Below are 22,122 nucleotides of genomic sequence, written 5' to 3'. Positions count from 1 at the left end.
ATATGCATTGTCAGTTTAGTATACATGTACATATATTTAGTCAAAATGTTAATATTATTTGATTTATTAAAGTTATTAAAGTAAAAAATAATTTATATTTTTCCAGTAAAGTGCAAATTATGTTCTGGCCTAGGGTAGGGAAGGCATAGGGATTTTGAGTTTGAAAACTCAAAACCCTTATGCCTTCCCTATGCTTTTGAGCAGAAACTACTCATGTTAGTTTCTGCTCGTTTTGAGTTTGAAGAAGTTCGCCAAGTATTTAATGTTCGTAAATGGCCGAAAAACAACGACTTTTGTTGGCGTTTAGTAAAATGTTTCTGTTGTAACATGTGTTACTCCAAACAATTTCTTCAAGTACTGTCAGGAATAATGTACTGTATTAGAAGAGAAAGAAAAACAAAGGAATGGAGAAAGAAAGTGAATGAGAATGTCTTATGCAAAATTTTCATATTTTCAAATTTTCAGCGTGTTACGCGAAGCGTAAAACGCGGAAAAAATTTCGGATACGGTACATTTTTTTTGTCTTTGGTACATTTTTCATGGTATTGGTGGTACATTTTGTTTTGAGGTGTTGGTAACACTGCTCGTGAGTAGTATTTACTGAAGTACTAGAATATAACGAAGCTATTTCGAAAAAATTCAAGGGTATCTGGATTATTTGCCTAAAAGTCTTGTAAAAAAACCAAGTTATCAACGCGTATAAAGCGTCATAAGATAAAAAGAGTAACTGTTTAGCGTAACAGGCTTTTTGGTAGGCCAGCCCAATAAGCAAAATAGGATAAATAAGAGGCAACCCATTCAGCCTAAAGGTAAAATTCAGCCCATAGGCTGAATTTTTTTTTGGGGGGGGTTTATCTGGTCTAATTGCCATTTCGGTCAATATATACCAAATCATATTATTGAGTTAGGACTAAAGTGAATACACCATTTGATGCCTTTTTTTTTATGCTGATTATGAATATAATAAGCATTTCTATCGGAAATGAACTTGGCCCCCCCTATATATGCCAATTCAGGGTTAGGTTAGGTATAGCCTATATAGGGGGGCTGGAATTCATTTCCGATAGAAATGCTTATTATATTTGTAATCAGCATAAAAAAGGTGGTCAATGTATACCAAATCATATTATTGAGTTTCAAATAAAGTGAATACACCATACAATGCCTTTTTTATGCTGATTACAAATATAATAAGCATTTCTATTGGAAATGAATTTCAGCCCCCCCCCCACTATCTAGGCTATACCTAACCTAACCTTCCTAACCCTGAATTGGCATATATCGGGGGGGGGCTGAAATTCATTTCCAGTAGAAATGCTCAGCCTATTATATTTGTAATCAGCATAAAAAAATGGCATCGAATGGTGTATTCACTTTATTCCTAACTCAATAATATGATTTTGTAGATATTGACCAGCATTTCTATCGGAAATGAATTTAAGCCCCCCCCCCTATATATGCTACACCTAAACAAACCCTGAATTGGCATATATAGGGGGGAGGCTGAAATTCATTTCTGATAGAAATACTTATTATATTCATAATCAGCATAAAAAAAAGGCATCAAATGGTGTATTTACTTTATTTGAAACTCAATAATATGATTTGGTATATATTGACCAAAAAGGCATCAAATGGTGTATTCACTTTATTTGAAACTCAATAATATGATTTGGTATATATTGACCGCCATTTCCAATGCTGTGGGGCTATAATTAAAATCTCAAGACAAAATATAATAGGCAGTGTGATAGTGCTGCCTAAGTAAAGAGCAATGTGGGCACAATATATTACTTATTTTTTTTATCCAGAGCACTTCTTATAGAAAGTTCAATAAGAAACTTCATAGAAACTTCAATAAGAGCTCATGGAGGGAAAGCAGCCCCCCTTCCCCATGTCAATCACTTCTCTAAAGTGGTGTTCACAAGCATGTCTAGCTAGAATCCCATGTCTAGCCAGAATCCAATGTCTAGGCAACAACTGTTCACAAGTAAAATTCAGTGCTTAGCTAGACACACTAGACAATGCGCTTGGCTAGACATTGAGTTCTAGCCTCTAGAACTCAATGTCTAGGATTTTCAATTACAGCCAATCAGAATGTGTCAAGATCCACTGTTTTCATCATTTTTGTTTACATTTGTAAACTGAAACTTAATTTTTGTTTTCTCATTAATTGTTTTTTTCATTTTAGGCAAATAGCCTATACAACACCAGAAATAATAATGAAGCACACTAAGGCAATTGTTTTGCTTATCTTATCCATTAGCTAGTGACAGTAAAAAAAGGGATTATAATTTTTGAAAGTTTTGCCTGCATAAGCTCCGTTGATTGGCTAGAAATGACAATTTGAAACTAAATTTGTAGTTTTAGCTAAGCACTGAATTTTACATGTGAAGGGTTGTTTCCTAGACATTGGATTCTGGCTAAACACGTGTCTAGACATGGGATTCTAGCTAGACATGCTTGTGAATGCTGCTTAAGCACATCCAATGAAATTTTTGATATAGCCATTATAATCATTAACCATTTATAGCCTAACCATTTTGTTCAGCATAGTTTAAAGGTTTGGAAATTATTACTTTAGGGCTGAAAATCCCTTTTCCTATAACATTCAGGGTGAGGGTTGCAAGTTATGCCCTTGGGGGATATAAGTTTTTTTTTTTATAGAAAGGGGGTAGCCTACTGTTTTATTATCTGTAACACATGCAAGAAGTGAAGTTTGGTTAATGGTAATGAAATAAAACAAAGTAGGATAAAAATATAATAGTTGGTAAAATTCTACTTTAGCTACTTTTGAATATTTTGGAAAGGGGTTAGGTTAGAAAAATGAAACTTTCAAGGATGGGTCTACAGGCTATAGTATGTCCCAGGAAGGAACTTTGAAGTACCTACCTCCACTCCTCTCTCTAGATGGTCCTGTGTAAATATATACCAAATCTTACTATTGAGTTAGGAATAAAGTAAATACACCATTTGATGCCTTTTTTTAGGCTGATTATGAATATAAAGATCATTTAATCTGGAAATGAATTTCAGCCCCCCCCCCCCCTATAAATGCCAATTCAGGTTATATATTTATACATTAGGGAGGGAGGGGCAAATTTTGTTTCTGATGTAAATGGGAGGTAAGTTTAAACTTTACCCCCCCCCCCTAATGTATAAATATATACCCTGAATTGGCATATATAGGGGGGGGGGCTAAAATTCATTTCCGACGTAAATGGTTATTATATTTGTAATCAGCATAAAAAAAAGGCATTGAATGGTGTATTCACTTTATTCCTAACTCAATAATATGATTTGGTTTATATTTACCAGGTCCTGACCTTTGATGACTTTTAAAAATCTGTGATTTATATAAGTGAAACCTTGCAAAATAGATATTCTGCTTAAATGAAGTAAAACAAAATTGTTTTCAGCTTCACAACTTTGCTCAATCCCAATTTATAAGGTTTTAAAGATATACAAATACATTTCCTAAGTTTTGAAAATAAAACATTGATACATCTTAAAACTATACTCAAATAACTAAAATTGCATTTTTAGAGCTAAAGCCAGAGAAAAAGAAACTGATAACTGAAAATTAAGGTAAAATGTTGTTTTGTCAAAATTTCAATGGGTATTGACCTGTCATGTAGGTAATTTCAAGACCCTCAAGAGGGAGAAGGAGTAGAGATAGGTATTTAAAAAACATACCATTTATTAAATACATAATCTAACCTAGGTACTTTTTTTGCCCCTATACCCCAAAAAACAAAAGTTTAAATATTGTGAATGCAGTGATAAATCACTGTTTGCATCCTCAAAATAGGAATTGTCCAACACAGGAATTGAAAGAAACCTGTTTGACTAGTTTCTTTAGCATGTTCAATGTATAATATTGTGTGTATATTACAGATAATGCAACAGTAACAGAAAGGGTGGTCATATAAACCTCAGAAAGGGCTCATTTGATTGGTAATCAGAAGCTCTACTGGCCTTTTTAACAGTCAAAAGTGATTGGAGGTCAACTAGCTCATTTTGAGTTTGACTCAGTTATCTATTGTAATTTCTGTTCATTTTGGGTTTCATTTATTTATCTATGCTGATTTGTGGTAGTTTCATGCTTGGTAGATTATTTGATTTTATTTTTTCTCATTTTTTTGTTTAATGGAGTTCTTTACTTTTATTTGAAAAACTTATTTTGTGGAAAAATATTTTTTTAATTAATTTCTTTTTGTTTTATATTGACATAGTCTTTTCAGGGAAAAAGAATATAATACTTTAAATCTTTTTGTTTTGTAAGACTTTATAGTTTGGCCTGCTATTTGTATGCTGGAGAAAAGTTTTCAGCAATTTTTAAAAACATACACCCTTTTAAAAATCTGGACAGAAATAGTAGTGTTTAATTTAGTTTCATACATCCTCTAGATGACCTGAAATGGAAAACTTGACACCATTTGCAAAAAAATCTGTTTACTTTCTTTGATAGCTTGGATACACTTACGCTATTTTGATTTGGTTAAATTTTAAGAGCAGAAGTACCCCCAAAAGTTTGAACATAATACCCTCAGTCATTCTTGGGATATTGCTGAGATGCCTTATTGGGAATTAGCATTGTCACAGTGCATTTTGATTTAATCAGAGGCCATGCTGTAGCATTGCCTATAGTAAAGGCCATATGGCTCCAATGTTTTTTTATTTATTTTTGTTTCCCCAGAGGCACTTAATATGGAAGGGGTTGTTGTAGAAACTTCAAAAGGGGGCTCACTTGATTCGAAATCAAGAGTTCTAGTGCCCTTTTTAATAGTCAAATATGATTGGAGAGCAACTAGCCCCCTCCCCCCCCCATGTCCATCATTCCCTCAAACACATCCAATCAAAATTTTGAGATAGCCATTTTGTTCAGCATAGTTGATTTCCAGATAGAAAATATATTTTTGAGGAGGACACTCCCCCACAACCCTCAGGGCAATGCCCTGGAGACAAATAAGGTTTTTATAGAAAGCGTTGTTGTAGAAACTTCAAAAAAGGCTCATTCGATTGGAAATTCAAAAAGCTAGTGCCCTTTTTAATAGTCGAAAGTGATTGGAGGGCAACTAGCCCCCCCCCCATGCATTATTTCCCAAAACACATCCAGTCAAAATTTTGAGATAGCCATTTTTTTCAGCATAGTGGATTTTCAGATAGAAAATATATTTTTGAGGAGGACACTCCCCCACAACCCTCAGGGCAAGGGTTTTAAGATATGCCCTGGGGGCGTATAAGGTTTTTATAGAAGGCGTTGTTGTAGAAACTTCAAAAAAGGCTCATTCGATTTTCAAATAGTTGATTTCCAGATAGAAAATATGTTTTTGAGGAGGAGACTCCTCCAGAACCTTCAGGGCAAGGGTTTTAAGATATGCCCTGGGGGCATATAAGGATTTTATAGAAGGCGTTGTTGTAGAAACTTCAAAAAAGGCTCATTCCATTGGAAATTCAAAGGGATAGTGCTCTTTTTAATAGTCAAAACTGATTGGAGGGCAACTAGCCCCCCCTCCACGCCCATCATTCCCCCAGACACATCCAATAAAAATTTTGAGATAGCCATTTTGTTCAGCATAGTTGATTTTCAGATAGAAAACATGTTTTTGAGGAGGACAATCCCCCACAACCCTCAGGGCAAGGGTTTTAAGATAAGGCCTGGGGACATATAAGGTTTTTATAAAAGGTGTTGTCAGAGAAACTTCAAAAAAGGCTCATTCGATTAGAAATTTAAAGGGTTAGTGCCCTTTTTAATAGTCAAAAGTGTTTGGAGGGCAACTAGCCCCCCCCCCCTACGCCCATCATTTCCCCAAACACATCCAATAAAAATTTTGAGATAGCCATTTTGTTCAGCGTAGTTGATTTCCAGATAGAAAACATTTGTTTGAGGAGGACAATCCCCCACAACCTTCAGGGCAAGGGTTTTAAGATATGAACTGGGGGAATATAAGGTTTTTATAGAAGGCATTGTTGTAGAAACTTCAAAAAAGGCTCATTTGATTGGAAATTTAAAGGGATAGTGCCCTTTTTAATAGTTGAAAGTGATTGGAGGGCAACTAGTGCCCCCCCCCCCCGCCCATAATCCCTCCAAACACATCCAATCAAAATTTTGAGATAGCCATTTTGTTCAGCATAGTTGATTTTCAGATAGAAAACATGTTTTTGAGGAGGACAATCCCCCACAACACTCAGGGCAAGTGTTGTAATTTATGCCCTGGTTGCATATAAGGTTTTCATAGAATGCTTGGTTGTAGAAACTTCAAAAAAAGCTCATTCAATTGGAAATTCAAAGGGCTCGCGCCCTTTTTAATAGTAAAAGTCAATTGGAGGGAACTTAGCCCCCCCCCCATGCCCAAGATTCCTCACAACGCCTCTAAGCCAAATTTTATGATGGCCATATTGGTTAGCATAGTTGATTCCCAGAGAGACAAGATGTTTCTTAGGAGGACACTCCCCCACAACCCTCAGGGCAAGGGTCTTAAGTTATTCCCTGGGGGTATATAAGGTTTTTATAGAAGGCGTTGTTGTAGAAACTTCAAGAAAGGCTCATTCGATTGGAAATTAAAGGGCTAGTGCCCTTTTTAATAGTCAAAAGTGATTGGAGGGCAACTAGCCTCCCCCCACACCCATCATTTCCCCAAACATATCCAATAAAAATTTTGAGATAGCCATTTTTTCTAGCGTAGTTGATCTCCATATAGAAATTACTTTTTTGAGGAGTACAATCCCCCACAACCCTCGGGGCAAGGGTTTAAAGATATGCCCTAGGGAAATTTATGGTTTTTATAGTAAGAGTTGTCGTAGAAACTTCAAAAAAGACTCAATTGACTAGAAATTCAAAAGGATAGTGCCTTTTTTAATAGTCGAAAGTTATTGGAGGGCACCTAGCCCCCCCCCATGCCCATCATTCCGCCAAACACCTCCAATCACAATATTGAGATAGCCGTTTTTTCAGCATAGTTGATTTTTACATAGAAAATATGTTTTTGAGGAGGAAACTCCTCCTCTCCCCTCAGGTTATGGGTTTTGAGTTATGCTCTTAGGGCATAAATTGTTTTTATAGAAGGCGTTATCATAGAAACTTCATCAAAGGCTCATTCGATTTTTAATTCGAAGGGATAGTGCCCTTTTAATAGTCAAAAGTGATTGGAGGGCAACTAGCCCCCCCCCATGCCCATCATTCTTCCAAACACATCCAAACAAAATTTTTAGATAGCCATTTTGTTCAGCATAGTTGATTACCAGATATAAAATATGTTTTTGAGGAGGACAATCCCCCACAACCCTCAGGGCAAGGGTTTTAAGTTATGCCCTGGGGGCATATAAGGTTTTTATAGAAGGTGTTGTCGTAGAAACTTCAAGAAAGGCTCATTCAATTGGAAGTTAAGGGATAGTGCCCGTTTTAATAGTTGAAAGTGATTGGAGGGCAACTAACCCCCTCTCACGCCCACCTTTTCCCCAAATACATCCAATCAAAATTTTGGGACAGCCATTTTATTAAACGTAGTTTTAAGGTCTGGAAATTAGGTCTTTGAGGATGACAACTCTCCCACAGCCCTCAGGGCAAGGGTTGTAATTTAAGGATTCTCTGAATCCTTCATATTATTTTTATGAAAGGGATACTCGTATAAACTTTAGAGAGGGCTCATTTTATTGAAAATTGAAATTTCTTGTTCACTTGTTAAGAGTCAAAAGAAACTGGTGGGCAACTAGCCCTCCCCCCCTCCTCCACGCCTAAAATGCATCAGATAAAATTTTTGTTAAAACTAGTTGAAAGGTTAAGTAGCAAAACTTTGGCTTCGACAAAACCCCCCAGGGCCTAGGGGCAGGAAGGGATTCTCATATAAACTTCAGAGAGGGCTCATTTGATTAGAAATTGGAAGTTCTAGTCCAGCTCTTACGAGTCAAAATCGATCTAAGGGCAAATACCCTCCCCCCCAAGCCCTTTTCCCCACCCCTCTCTTTGAACTAATTCCGTTTATACCTGAAGGCCCAATGAGAGTCAGAATGTTTTGGTATTAACACACACCTATTAGGCGTCTGCTCTCCTCCCTAACAAGGAAAGAAACAGAGAGTGTAAGGCAGTGGCGGATCCAGGGGAGGGGTGAGGGGGCGTCTCCCCCTAACGTAGTCTAAAGTAATGTAATTTACTTAATTAACGTAAGATTGCGTTAATTAAACTTGCTCTTAACGCAAGTTTATCGGATCAACCTCTTTGGCCCCCCCCCCCTAAAAAATCCTGGATCCGCCCCTGGTGTAAGGGCACTATAAATTTTAATTTGTAATTCAATGAACCCTGTTCCAAAGTTTATGCAACCACCTCTTCCACATAAAGTGTCCCGGGAAAAATAAATAAGTATTAATTCATTGAACCCTTATGGCTCTTTACTTAGGTAATGCTATAGCATTGCTTCTGACCTAAAAAGTTGATTAGAAATTTCAGCTTCCATTTTTATGAATATCAGAAATTATCTGAGGGGAATATGTTTGGGGGAGCATATTCCACGGCTGGGAAATTTCTGATGGGTGGAATTTATCATGGGGGATTTATCAGCAGGAAAAGTAAATGTTCTTTGAGGGGGGAGGAATTTCCCAGGGGCGGGTTTTCCAAATGTGAATCATTCAGGGAGGGGATGACTAAACCCATTTGATAATATTCTAAATTTTACATCTGAAAGTAACGAGAGTAAGAATCAATGGAAATGTCAGAGATAGCACTTCAGGTTCCTTTAGACGATTTTGTTTGTGTCTTTTTAAAAAAGACATTTTCAAAAGACAGATTACTTTCATTTGTATTGCCTTCTCTGTGGCTGCTCAATTATGCATGTGAAGGGGGAGACTTCCCCCCACCATTGTCTCCACTAAGGTTTCAGTTTTTATCTCAAGCCTTAAAAACGAACGCAATGCAATAAAAGTATAACTCAAAATAACATATATAGAATAATATATGCACATAAAACAGAACAATTAATCAAAATTGCATATTATGAGTTGAGGTTCACCCAAATGATGGGCCAGGGGGCTCACCATTCCACAATCTATGAAATCAATCCTGCAATAACTGAAAATATAAAGTGTTTTTGATTATTTTAACGTCTTCCACAGCTCAAACGGTCCAACATTCTATAGCCCAATGAGTCTGTCTGATCTCCTAAATTAGGAACGGCGGAGATAAGTGAAGTTGCGCCCCGTATTGGATGAGTCTCCAGCCTCACCCTCCCCCTCTCCTGCTTTCTACGCTAAAGTTTTCTTCCTTCTGCCAACTACATCACCCCCACCCCAAAGACTTTAATAAGGTAAAGTTGTGTATGGTAAGAACATATAGTAAATCTATTATAATTATCCAATTATAAGGTTAAAATACATACTCTGTGATAGATGCAAAATTGCTTTGGCACACAAAATCCTATTAAGGTCAATTAAAAACAGTCGTGATCCCTTTGTGTCAGCAAGTGAAATGGTCAAAACACCCTCATTGGAGCTATTTTTTCAATCCATTCATTGTTGCCAATTGCTGTCCACAAGTTATGCAAGCTGTCTATTGTTCATATATAAGGTTTTATCAAAGAGGTAATTGTATAGACTTTGAAAAAAGCCTCATTCAATGTATAAATTGAAAGTTCTAGATCCGTTTTTTAAAGTAAAGAATAATTGGAAATTAAGCACCCCCCCCCCCCATGCCATAGAAACTTTAAACTTTTTGTAATCAAAACAGAAAAATCATTAATTAAAAAAACTTTCTGAAAAATCATCTTTTCAAAAAAATTAAAGGCCATTTTAAACAGAAGGTCAGGAGATATTAACACCTGTTAAAATTCAAACCAAAAACGACCAGAAATTATTATTAAAGAATAAATGAAACCCAAAGCGAACAGAAATTAAATAAACAATCATAGCAAAAACATACAACAAGCAATAATATAAATGAATAAATAAATCTTAAAGCGAGTAATGCTTAAATTAAATATGGAAATCAAGCTAAAAACGAAAAAGAATAGTTTGCTATTAAAGTATAAATGAAACTTAAAACGAACAGAAATTAAATAAACAATCAATGCAAACAGACATACAATATATATTAATGTAAATGAGTAAATAAATCTTAAAACGAGTGAAACTTAAATTGAATATGCAAATCAAGTTTCAATTGAATATGCAAATCAAGTTTGAATTGAATAAAAATAACTACAAACAAGAGTTTGGGTATCACCTCACTGCAGAAGCCTAAAAACTACTGCGTCATTGGCGCTTTACTGAAAACGAATTATATTACAAATGTTTTCTTTTGTACTAAATATTGAAAATAAATATTAACATTACAGTAAAATTTTGAACTGATGTGCTTTCAGCAATTAATATCACTATACATCAAATTTTCAGTTTAATTTATTAGTTCTGTCCAAGATTGGTAACGAAAAATATACTTTTCCTAGAAAGAAAACTTTGATACTGCCCCCTGCTTGATCTGTAAAAATCTAAAGCCTTCTGCGTCATTGGTGCTTCACTGAAAATAAATTTCTCTTATATTAAAAATTAATTATTTTCCAGTTCTTACAGCATTGAAAATGAAAGTAAAAATTACAGTGAAAAAAAAATCTTGAACTGATGGATCTTTCAGCAATTAATATCATTATATATTTAATATTCAATTTGATTTTGTTTATACTTTCCAAGACTGTTCAAGACTCATATAGTTTTCAGTAAGGCACCAACGACGGAGTAGGTTTTAGGCTTCTGCAGTGAGACGATACCCAAACTCTTGTTTGTAGTTATTTTTATTTGATTCAAACTTGATTTGCATATTCAATTTAAGTTTCACTCGTTTCAAGATTTATTTACTCATTTACATTAATAAAGATTGTATGTTTGTTCACATTGATTGTTTATTTAATTTCTGTTCGTTTTAAGTTTCATTTATACTTTAATAGCAAAATATTCTTTTTCGTTTTAAGCTTGATTTCCATATTCAACCTAAGCATTAATCGGTTTAAGATCTATTTATTCATTTATATTATAACTTATTGTATGATTTTTGCTATGATTGTTTATTTCATTTCTGTTCGTTTAGGGTTTCATTTATTTTTTAATAGTAATTTCTGGTCATTTTGAGTTTGAATTTTAACAGGTATTCATATCTCCTGAGCTTAAGTTTAAAATGGCCTTTACTTTTCTTTGAAAAACTTATTTTTAAGAAAGTTTTTTTTAATTAATCTTAAGGTAGTATTTAGTTTTTAAACATAATGGGCAAATGGGAGGGTGGGAGTGGAAGGGGGATTAGTTGCCCTCCAATCACTTTTGACTATTAAAAAGGGCATCAGCCCTTTCTATTTTCAATTGAATGAGCCCTTTTCAAAGTTCCCACAACAACTCCTTTGATATGAAGTGCCCTGGTCTAAACGACATCAACAACAAAAAAATTACTAATCACTTTTTACTATTATAAAGAGTACTAGCCCTTTGAATTTCAAATTGAATGAGCCCTTTTTCAAGTTTCTACAACAAACATTTCAATAAAAACCTTATAAGCCCCCAGGGCATAACTTATAGCCCTTGCCTTGAGGGTTGTGGGGGAGTGTCCCCCTCAAAAACATATTTTCTATCTGGAAATCAACTATGCTGAACAAAATGGCTATCTAAAAAATTTTGTTGGATGTGTTTGGGGGAATGTTGGGCATGGGGGGGGGGGCTAGTTGCCCTCCAATCACTTTTGACTATTAAAGAGAGCACTAGCCCTTTGAATTTCCAGTTGAATGAGCTTTTTTTGAAGTTTCTATGACAACGCCTTGTATAAAAACCTTATATGACCCCAGGGCATAACTTAAAACCCTTGCCCCAAGGGTTGTAGGGGAGTGTCCTCCTCAAAAACATATTTTCTATCTGGAAATAAACTATGCTGAACAAAATGGCTATCTCAAAAGTTTGATTGGATGTGTTTGGGGAATGATGGGCATGGGGAGCTAGTTGCCCTTCCCTCAAATATTAAAAAGGGCACTAGCCCTTTGAATTTCCAATTGAATGAACCTTTTTGAAGTTTCTATGACAACACCTTCTATAAAAACCTTATATGCCCCCAGGGCATAACTTAAAACCCTTGCCCTGAGGGCTGTGGGGGAGTGTCCTCCTCAAAAAGATATTTTCTATCTAGAAATCCACTATGCTGAACAAAATGGCTATCTCAAAATTTTGATTGGATGTGTTTAGGGGAATGATGGGCATGGGGGGGCTAGTTGCCCTCCAATCACTTTCGACTATTAAAAAGTGCACTAGCTACTCCAATTTCCAATCGAATAAGCCTGTTTTTAAGTTTCTATGAAAACACCTTCTATAAAAACCTTATATGCCCCCAGGGCATAACTTAAAACCCTTGCCCTGAGCGTTGTAGAGGAGGGTCCTCCTCAAAAACATATTTTCTATCTGGAAATCAACTATGCTGAACAAAATGGCTATCTCAGAATTTTGATTGGATGTGTTTGGGGAAAAGGTGGACATAGAGGGGGGATAGTTGCCCTCCAATCACTTTCAACTATTAAAAAGGGCACTAGCCCTTTGAATTTCCAATCAGATGAGCCTTTTTTGAAGTTTCTATGACAACGCCTTCTATAAAAACCTTATATGCCCCCAGGGCATAACTTACAACCCTTGCCCCAAGGTTTGTAGGGGAGTGTCCTTGTCAAAAACATATTATCTATCTGGAAATCAACTATGCTGAATAAAATGGCTATCTCAAAATTTTGATTGGATGTGTTTGGGGGAATGATGGGCATGGGGGGGCTAGCTGCCCTCCGATCACTTTTGACTATTAAAAAGGGCACTAGCCCTTTGAATTTGCAATCAAATGAGCCCTTTTCGAAGTTTCTATGACAACTCCTTCGATACAAAGTGCCCGGGTATGGAGAAGAAGAAGAAAAAAGAAAAATAAATAATACATTGTGCCCACATTGTTCTTTACTTAGGCAGTGCTATGGCGCTGCCTGTGATAGTCCAAAGAGAACATAAATGTGTCTTCAGTAATCAAATATAAGAAATATTTATGTGGACATTAAACTAAATCAAAACAAACTATGAGCATGTGGATTTACAAAAAGGTGACAAAGCAATACCTCAGGAACAACTTGTATTCTTAAGTTAGACCTTAAAGAATAAGTTGTGGGGGATTTTGAACTATCCAGAAGGCACTATGTGTATACTTTAGTATTAAGGTGAAACTTTTAGGAAGTGTTTAGGGAGAGTTCCAGTTAAATAAAAAAAAAACTGTATGCATGCAGGTTTTCAAAAAGGCATATAAGCAAGATCATGGACAGCACCACTCTATAATAGCTAGAAATATCATTGAAACATTTAAAGAAGCTAATTCAATTCAAAGTTAAAAGTTCTAGTGTCCTTTCTAAGAGTGAAAAGAGGTTGGAGGGCAATCAGCCCATCTCTCAAGCCAATTTATTTCCCAAACAACTATTTTGCTCAGCATAGTAGAACAGTCCAGTAACTATGTGTTTAGGGATATTGGGCATATCAACGCACCACAATTATGCAATTGGCCCATTATGCTACATAACTAAATGCTACTTTAAAACAAAATCAAAAAGCACTGTGTTTGCAGTTGCCAATAAGACACTTCAGCAATATATTGAGAACAACTAGGGTTATTAATTTGAAGGTTTCGGGACTACTATTGTTACTACTTCAACTCTTACAATTTAAACAAATAAATAGAGTGTAAGTTTATCCAGGTTGCCAAAGAGCATAGATAGAATCTTTTGGGGATGATATTGTTTTATTTTTTCAGGTCAACTTGAGGAGGTATAAAGTTAAATTAAAAAATGCTATTTGTGTCAGGATTAAAAATTGTTAAAAGGTTTCTCTCACAAAAAAAAGCAAGCCAAACTATGGATTCTTATAAAAAAAGAAAATAGATATCATTTTTTTTTTCATGAAACTGACTATGTCAATAAAAAACCAGCAGAAATTAAATAAAATTTTTTTTCCACAAAACAAGTTTTCAAAGAAAAGTAAAGAGCTCCATTAAGCCAAAAATGGGCAGAATTGAATCAAGTAATTGTCCAAGCATAAAACTACCATAAATTACTATCAATAAATAAATGAAACTCAAAACAAACGGAAATTAGAATAAATAGCTGAGTCAAATTCGAAACAAGCAAAAATTAATAATATTAGAGCTGATAACCCCCATGCCTTTTCAAGACTAGTACATAATTTGCACTTTACTGAAAACAAAATATGTCTAAATGTTTTCACTTTTTTTATTTAAATATATACCAAAAATTTAAGACTTTAAGGAATAAATATCAGTATAGATATATTCAACTGGCAATCAAGTCTTTTTTTTTTTTTTTTTTTTTTTTTTTTTTTTTTTTTTATTAAAGCCTAAATTATGTTCTAGCCTTGAGAAGGTATGGGGGTTGTCAGCCCTAAAATGCTAATTTTTGCTCGTTTTGAGTTTGACTTGGCTATTTATTCTAATTTCTGTTTGTTTTGGATTTCATTTATTTGTTGATAGTGATTTGTGGTAGTTTTACACTTGGAAGATTATTTTACTTTATTTCTGCCCATTTTTGGCCTAATTGAGCTCTTTGTTTTTCTTTGAAAAACTTATTCTGTGGATTTTTTTAACTTATTACAAACATAAGGGATCATCTTTCAGCCAGGGGGGGGCTGGAGCCCTAGCCCCCCCCCCCCCCTTATGGGCACCCATGGAAGCTATCAAGAATTTATGTATAGCACTAATTATGTACTAAAAGGTATTTTCAAGTTTTTAACTTTATTCAATACCTTTAGGCTTTTTTTGCTGTCCAATTTTAGGTAACAATTTCCTATTAGCTCATGGAAGCTCGAAGTGTTAGCCAACAAAAGTTAGCCCCACTGTTGTTTTATCAGATCTTCCAAGATATAACTTTTCTGACTTTATATCACCCTGTTCTTGTTTTGTTTTTCTTAATCAGAGTGCTAAGAGCTTGCTGGTCTCTTTCAAAAGTCATGAAACTTTAATTATTCTACCCAATATGGCAATAAATAGAGGATTTTGATGATAGGCCTGTTTTTTTTTTTGTGAAACTTCAAAAATATTCAAAAGAAAAATCTTGGTAGATTAGCTTCAGAAAAGTCCAATTCAAGTTTACATGTTTTCCTTTTTCTCTAGCCTCAAAATATTGATTATATCCTGAAGTTGAGTAGATATAGTTGCAGCTACCACAGATGGTAGCATTACACCATCAAAGCTGGTAGACACATAAGAACAGTCCTCTTGTTTTGAACTTCATTATAACACTGCTTTCTCAATCTATCTGCCCTTGCCACTTTCCACAAGAGCCAAATCTTTTGGTTAATTAAATAAAAAAAACAAGTTTTTTTAACGGAAAGTAAGGAACGACGTTAAAACTTAAAACAAACAGAAATTATTCCGTATATGAAAAAGGCTGTCCCCTCCTCAACGCCTCGCTCTTTACACTAAAGTTTTTTATTGTTTAAAAAAATAGAGTTATGAGAAAGTCAAACTTTAGCGTAAAGAGCGAGACGTTGAGGAGGGGACAGCCCCTTTCATATACAGAATACTTTCTGTTCGTTTTAAGTCTTAACATCGTTCCTTACTTTCAGTTAAAAAAACTTGTCTTTTTATTTAATTTTTTAACGTTTTGAATTAATGCAGGTTTTGATTTTGGCTCACTGTACATAAATAATTAAAACAAAATTTGTGTATTAATTTTACTTTTATTTGGTTAAATGTCTTTCTCGAAACTTTAATTTTATTTACGAACATTTTTATGAGTAATAAATATACGTAACTTACGAATTAACTTACGTAACGGACTTCTATATTCATAAATTTTTAATACGTATATTAGGGTGTTCGCCCCCTAGTCAATACCTTGCTCTTTAAGCTAAAGTTCGAATTTTGTTCCAGTTCTTTAAAAATGATCCCTTAATCACAAAGGCCGTTAATTAGAATAAATACTACTACTACTACTACTAACAACTCACCGCAGCACCAAGCCGCCTGAGGCCAACACAGCTACGCACGATCCTCCTCCACCCCAATCTATTCAAAGACTCCCTTTTTACATCCGCCCACGAAGTTCCCATGTCCTTTAAATCTTTCTTTATGACGTCCTCCCACCCCAGACGGGGACGACCTGCTTTCTTTTTAGCCCTAGATGGTTGGCCGAAAAGAACAATTTTCGGCAATCTGTCATCATTCATCCGCACAACGTGTTCTAACCACCTCAATCTTTCTTTCATTATAGCCATAGAGAGCGGTATTGAACCACATTTTTCGTATAGCCTATTGTTTGAAATACGGCCTGTCAGCCGGGTACCCAGAACAATCCTTAAGCAATTTCTCTGGAAAACATCTAGCAAATCTTCATCCGCTTTTCGGAGCGTCCATGCTTCAGAGCCATATTTGACCACTGTCATCACTGTAGCTTCTAATATTCTAATCTTGGTTTGCAGACTTATCTTCCTATTCTTCCAGACTTTTTTTTAACTGTGAAAAAACACCCTGAGCCCTGAGCCTATTCTATTTTTAACATCTTCACTGCTCCCACCATCTGTACTAATAATACTACCAAGGTAAGTGCAGCTGCCCACCTGATCAATCTTTTCATTACCCAACGTCACCTTTTCATCTTCACTTATTCCTAGCCTTAGTGACATAATCTTCCTAACATCAATTTTCAGATCAATTCTAGCACCCTGAACTCGCAAAACCTCTAAAACTTCATTCATTTTCCACACACTTTCATCTAGGATGCTTAAATCATCAGCATAATCCAACTCCAGGAGACTTTTTCCTCCCCATTTGACTCCGTGGTCTTCCATTGCCTTTCCTGTGCTCCTTAAGACAAAGTCCATCAAAATAATCCATATAAAGGGGGATAGAACACAGCCCTGCTTAACTCTTGATTTAATACAAAACCAGCTGCTAGCCTCATTTCCTACCTTCTGAATAAATAGCTCTTCTGAAAGTACTAAAAAATCTTTGGCTTAAAGAGCAAGGTATTGACTAGGGGGTGAACCCAATCATATACGTAATTTTTTCTGTTCGTTTTAAGTTTTGATGTTGCTCCTTACTTTCAGTTGTGAAACTTGTTTTTTTTTTTAATTTAATTTCTGATCTTTTTCTATAATAATAATGGGAAATCCGGCGCCCCCTTCATAGCAATGTCCCTTCCCCCATGAAAACTTCCTTCATGGAAAGATTCGCCCATATGACCCCCGACCCCCCCCCCTCACCTACCAGAAAAAATCCCCCTGAAGACGTCAGTATACTTCACAATACCCAATACTTTATGTTAACATTGGGTAAACTTCATAACTTTCAGCCCTCCCCCCGGAGACGTCGGGGGATTAAGTCATCCTAAAAGACACAGTTATCATATTTTCGACCATGCTGAACAAAATGGCTGTCTCAAAATTTTGATTGGGTGACTTTGGGAGAGAATGAGCATGGGAGGGGGCCTAGTTGCCCTCCATTTTTTACGTCACTTAAAAAGGGCACTAGAACTTTTAATTTCCATTCTAATGAGCCTTCCCACGATATTCTAGGACCACTGGGTGATACGATCACCCCTGGGGAAAAAAACAAATACACACTCATCCATGATCTTTCTTCTGGCAAAAAAAAATGCAAAATTCCACATTTTTGTAGATAGGTGTTTGAAACCTCTACAGTATGGTTCGCTGATACGCTGAATATGATGGTGGGATTTTCATTAAGGTTATATAACTTTTAGGGGGTCTTTCCCCCTTTTTTCTAAACTCAGCCAAATTTTCTCAGGCACGTAACTTTTGATGGGTTAGACTAAACTTGATGAAACTTATATATTTGAAATCAGAATTAAAATCTGATTCTTTTGATGCATCTATTGGTATCAAAATTCCGTTTTTTAGAGTTTTGGTTACCATTGAGCCAGGTTGCTCCTTACTTACAGTTCGTTACCATGAATTGTTTGATTTGTTGTTTATTCCTTTGTTGGTAATGTCTTGGTCCCATTCTATTTTTGCCTCCAAATTAGGAGTTTCGATGCTTCTATGTTCTGCATCTTTTATTCAGTTAACATCTTTAGGGGTACTGATACTAAGGTTCAAAGAAATGTCCATATTAAAGGACTGCACTTCAGGGCTTTAAGTTTCAAATATAAAATTCTGTAGATGTCTTTTCTCTACTTCCATAATATATTTGGTTCGACTGTATGTTGTAGTGTTTTCTTCTCAAAAAAAATTTCAGTGCATTCCTTCTCCAGGAAAGTTTTCTATTTTATGAATATGTTTAAAGACTTCGAAATGTACAAGAATAGGGGTGCATAATATCCTTGCCTGGTCAAAGTGTTACAATCAAGATTGTTGCTTTTTAGATCTTCTTTTAACAGTGATAATTTTGTTCCTTTGTAATTCTAGGCATCAATAGGGTTGTGTTACATGGTAAGGACTAATGGAAAATGAATAATGATGTAAATGAACCACATTCAAAAACTATAAAGCTTGATGAGTCATATCCAGAGGAAAACTCCACTGAAGAAGCAAATCAACAAATAGAGACACCACCTGCTGAAGGGCCATTGGATCAATTAGTTGAACAAGAGTAATTTTTTGTTACTTGGATTTTTAGTGAAGATGATTTTATGAAATCACTGAGTTTTTTAAGCTTGTTTCGTGTTGTATCCTTGCTGAATTATTTCATTTCTTTTTCACAAAATAGTTAGTTAAAAATTAAATAGAGATTAACCTTACTCGGATTTGGTTTTAGTAGGCTACTCTTTTCTGTAAGTCTTGGCTAATAAACACTTTAAATCTTTATTTAAAAAAAAAATAAAAAGAAAAAGAATTCTCAAGTGATAACACTGCTTCAGAAGTTTAAGAATGGCCAATGATCTTGTACTTATCCTCAACAAAGGTGTAGTGATCCTCAAAAGGGTTTGAAGTAAGTACCTTGCAGTACTTACCGTAAGTACCTTGCAGTACTTACCACAATCAAACCTTTTTTGCACTACAATTTATTGCATTGTTAATAGCCAGTTTCAACTTTACAATGTAATACATTAAGAATTATTATCATTCTAGAATTAGAAGTTAAATTAAACAAAATTGCTACATAAAATACTCAAAACAAAAACAAATTCTTCTGTATATGAGTGGGGGAGCCACTACGCTTTATACTAAGTCTAAACTGAAAGCATATAGAGTGCAACTACTCAGTAGCAAGCAACATGTGGTAGTGCAACAGATCGACACTCTGCTCGGTGATATAGAACCCAGGGTTTGATTCCAGCTCCTACAAGCAGGGGCGTGGTTAGACCTAATTTTGCCCCCCCCCCAGTTGAAATTTTGTTTCTTCAAAACATCTTGTGAAAATTAAGATAACCCTGCATAATTCAAGTGTCCAGAGAAACAGGTAAGTATTCTTTAGTATGTCTTTGCCTTTATGGTAATATTTTCACTTGATTTGGGAAAATTTGCTCCAACTTTGCCCCCTCCCCTCCCTGGGATTTTGACGAAATTACGCCCCTGCCTGCAAGGCTTGCTACCTATCCCTGTAGAAAAGACTTATTAAATGAAACTTCAATTTGCCCTATGTGCTATTAAGAGCTCTGGAGAATATTTATCGTTATGCTTATACTAATATATCCTTATCCTTATGCTAATATACACAGTTGGTAATTGCAAGGGATGTATTTAGTGATTGCTGTTTAAAACCTTTGAGCTGAAGGTTTTTCTGTTCAAAGCAAGGTAAATAGATAAGCCCATCCATTCTCAGAGAACTGTAAATATTTTGTTTATTCTCACTTGTCTTCTAGAGTATTTATTCTTGAAGCATTAAGGGAAAAAGTCAAGCTTTGCAGTAAATAGCAGGGATTTAAGGGCAGTGGTCCCCCATATACAGAATAGTTTATGTATGCTCTGAGTTTTAATGTCACTCTCATTTCAAAAAGAAAACTCTATTAGTGTTTTAATGAAACCATTTTTAAATCCAAGAAATATGACCAGTAAGTATTCATTGCATTTGAACTGAACGTTTTTATCTTTAAAGGAAACATTCGTTAATAAGCCTTTCCATTCTTAAAGCATTCTAAAGAAAATTTATTTATTGTATGACCATCGCAATATAGAAAGCTGAGCCAAGTAGTTTAAAAATAACGCGTCTAACTAAGTCTTTTTTCTCGAAGTACAAGTATCTATAAGTTAAACTTTAGCATAAAGAATGGGGGGGGGGGGGGTTGACAGATCTTTAGTGTCCCTCATATTTAAAATAAAACTGAGTTCTATCACTAGACGCTAGACTAGTGTCCCGTTAAAACCCTGTCCATGAGGACAGAGGTTCAAGTTCAAGTATTGCTGGTAATTTGGTTTGGAATGGGGGTCAGTGCGTGACTCTGTAAGCTCAGCCAGAGTTTACCGTGGTCTAAATGGGTACTGGGAGAAATCTGAGGAAGGTAAACAGGAAGGGTGTTCGACAGCACAGATGGCTGGCCCCCAACCCTCCATTGCGATTCCCGGCTGAAGGGCCATGAAACAGGGATTGGCACCGCCAGTAGGGACTGTAAAGTCCAGTGGATGTATTCTTTTTTTTTATTTGGTAGGAAAATTAAACCTAAAAGGAAAAGGATATTGTGGAGGGATAGCCCGCGTTGTATACAAAATAACTTATATTTATTTTAAGTTTTGGCGTTACTCTCTACTGTCATTTCTAAAAAAAGGAGACAAAATTTTCTTTTCTAATTTATGGTCGTTTTCATAATACTATATCCAGTTTTTTCTTAAATTTGAGGTTGACTAAAGTCTTCTCAACACCCTACTCTTTATGCTAAAGTTTAACTTTTAGATACTTATACTTCAAAGAAACAGGCTCATTTAGACATATTTTCTTTGAAGACACATCTAATGTTCCACAAAATGAACATTTGAGCCCTTACACACTCTGTCACTCCTTGACCCTTAAATAAATCTGCTGGTCTTCAAACAAGCAACTAATGTATATAGCTATTAGTCTTTATTGACTAATGAAGTCCTTATAGACTTCATTATAGAGCCTATACAGTCTTTATAGACTTTATAGACTTCATATTCTATAAAGTCTTAATAGAATCAACGCTTTATAGTCTTATTTGATAAATTGTTTACAGTATTGACTCGTTTTTAGGGTTAAATGTTATACTGTACGCCCAAATGATCTTTGAGATGGGAGGCTATATAAATATCCTTTTAATAGAGCCGATTTTCTATACAATTTTTTCTAAATAATGGTATTTTGGTTCCATTTAGGCCAAAATTGTGACTTCGCAGAACGAAATGTCAGAAATCAAAACTTGGCTGTGGGATTGTATTTTTTTGTATTCAAAAGTTTTTTTTTTAATAAGCCATCTTTTGAAAATCTGTGACTGCTGTGACAATGATCACTTGCTAAAAAAAAAAAAAAACAAAAAAAAACAAACAAACAAGAAGCATACAGGACCATCCATCCACAGAAAAAATTGCATCTCTTTTTTACATTCTATCTCAAGGTTTTCAATCATGCTGAAACTTCCTGTATAAATTTTTATCTAGGTCATAACCTTTGTTGGGTGGGGGGGGGGGCTTAATCAGTTTTTACAAAACTGGACAAATTTTTCTTATGCCAATAACTTCGGATAAATAAAGTAAAGTGAACGAAGTCTGATGATGTATTTAATGGAGTCAAGATTTCTGTTTTTAGAGCTTTGGTTTGTTTTGTTGCTACATACTATTTGATCCAGAGCTTTTTTAAATTTCAACAAGACCCACACTATTCTCAATCAGTGTTCTGTACAGTCTAATGTTTAAAGGTTTGTAATTCTTAACTCGAGAAGTAATTACTATAACTGGAAAAGTAATCCGTAACTGGAGAAGTAATTCTTAACTGGACAAGTAATTCTTAACTGGAGAAGCCCTGAAAAATTGTACTTCCTTAATATTTCTCTGTGGCATATGAGGTATACAAAGTAAATTTTGGAGTCATGGTTTCCAATGGGAGCTTTTCAACACAATTTTTCACATGCCCCCCCCTCCTAACACTTTTGTGTTGGTAAGCATATGAATATACTCGTAAGCTAACTCACCCCTTCTTCCATAATTGTCTTAAGGATCTCTCAC

General features: G+C 35.3%; 1 protein-coding gene across 2 annotated transcripts in view; it reads left to right on the top strand.

Moving 5' to 3' along the window:
* The first annotated feature begins 614 nt into the window (after nucleotides 1-614).
* The window catches only part of LOC148954839 (NAD-dependent protein deacetylase sirtuin-1-like), a 139,934-nt gene continuing 118,426 nt past the window's right edge, over nucleotides 615-22,122 (top strand). The window contains exons 1-2 of one of the 2 annotated variants that reach the window (XM_089098855.1): nucleotides 615-645; nucleotides 18,415-18,598. In XM_089098855.1, coding sequence (XP_088954981.1) covers nucleotides 18,456-18,598 — 143 coding nt within the window. In that variant the 5' untranslated portion in view covers nucleotides 615-645; nucleotides 18,415-18,455. The other variant, XM_089098847.1, reaches the window with a different exon arrangement.

Source organism: Artemia sp. Qi Xiang Cuo, chromosome 2 (assembly GCF_049724085.1).
Source record: "Artemia sp. Qi Xiang Cuo chromosome 2, ASM4972408v1, whole genome shotgun sequence".
NCBI classification, from domain to species: domain Eukaryota; kingdom Metazoa; phylum Arthropoda; class Branchiopoda; order Anostraca; family Artemiidae; genus Artemia; species Artemia sp. Qi Xiang Cuo.
Note: the sequence above shows the minus strand (reverse complement) of the source record. Positions and strands in the feature narration are given on the sequence as shown.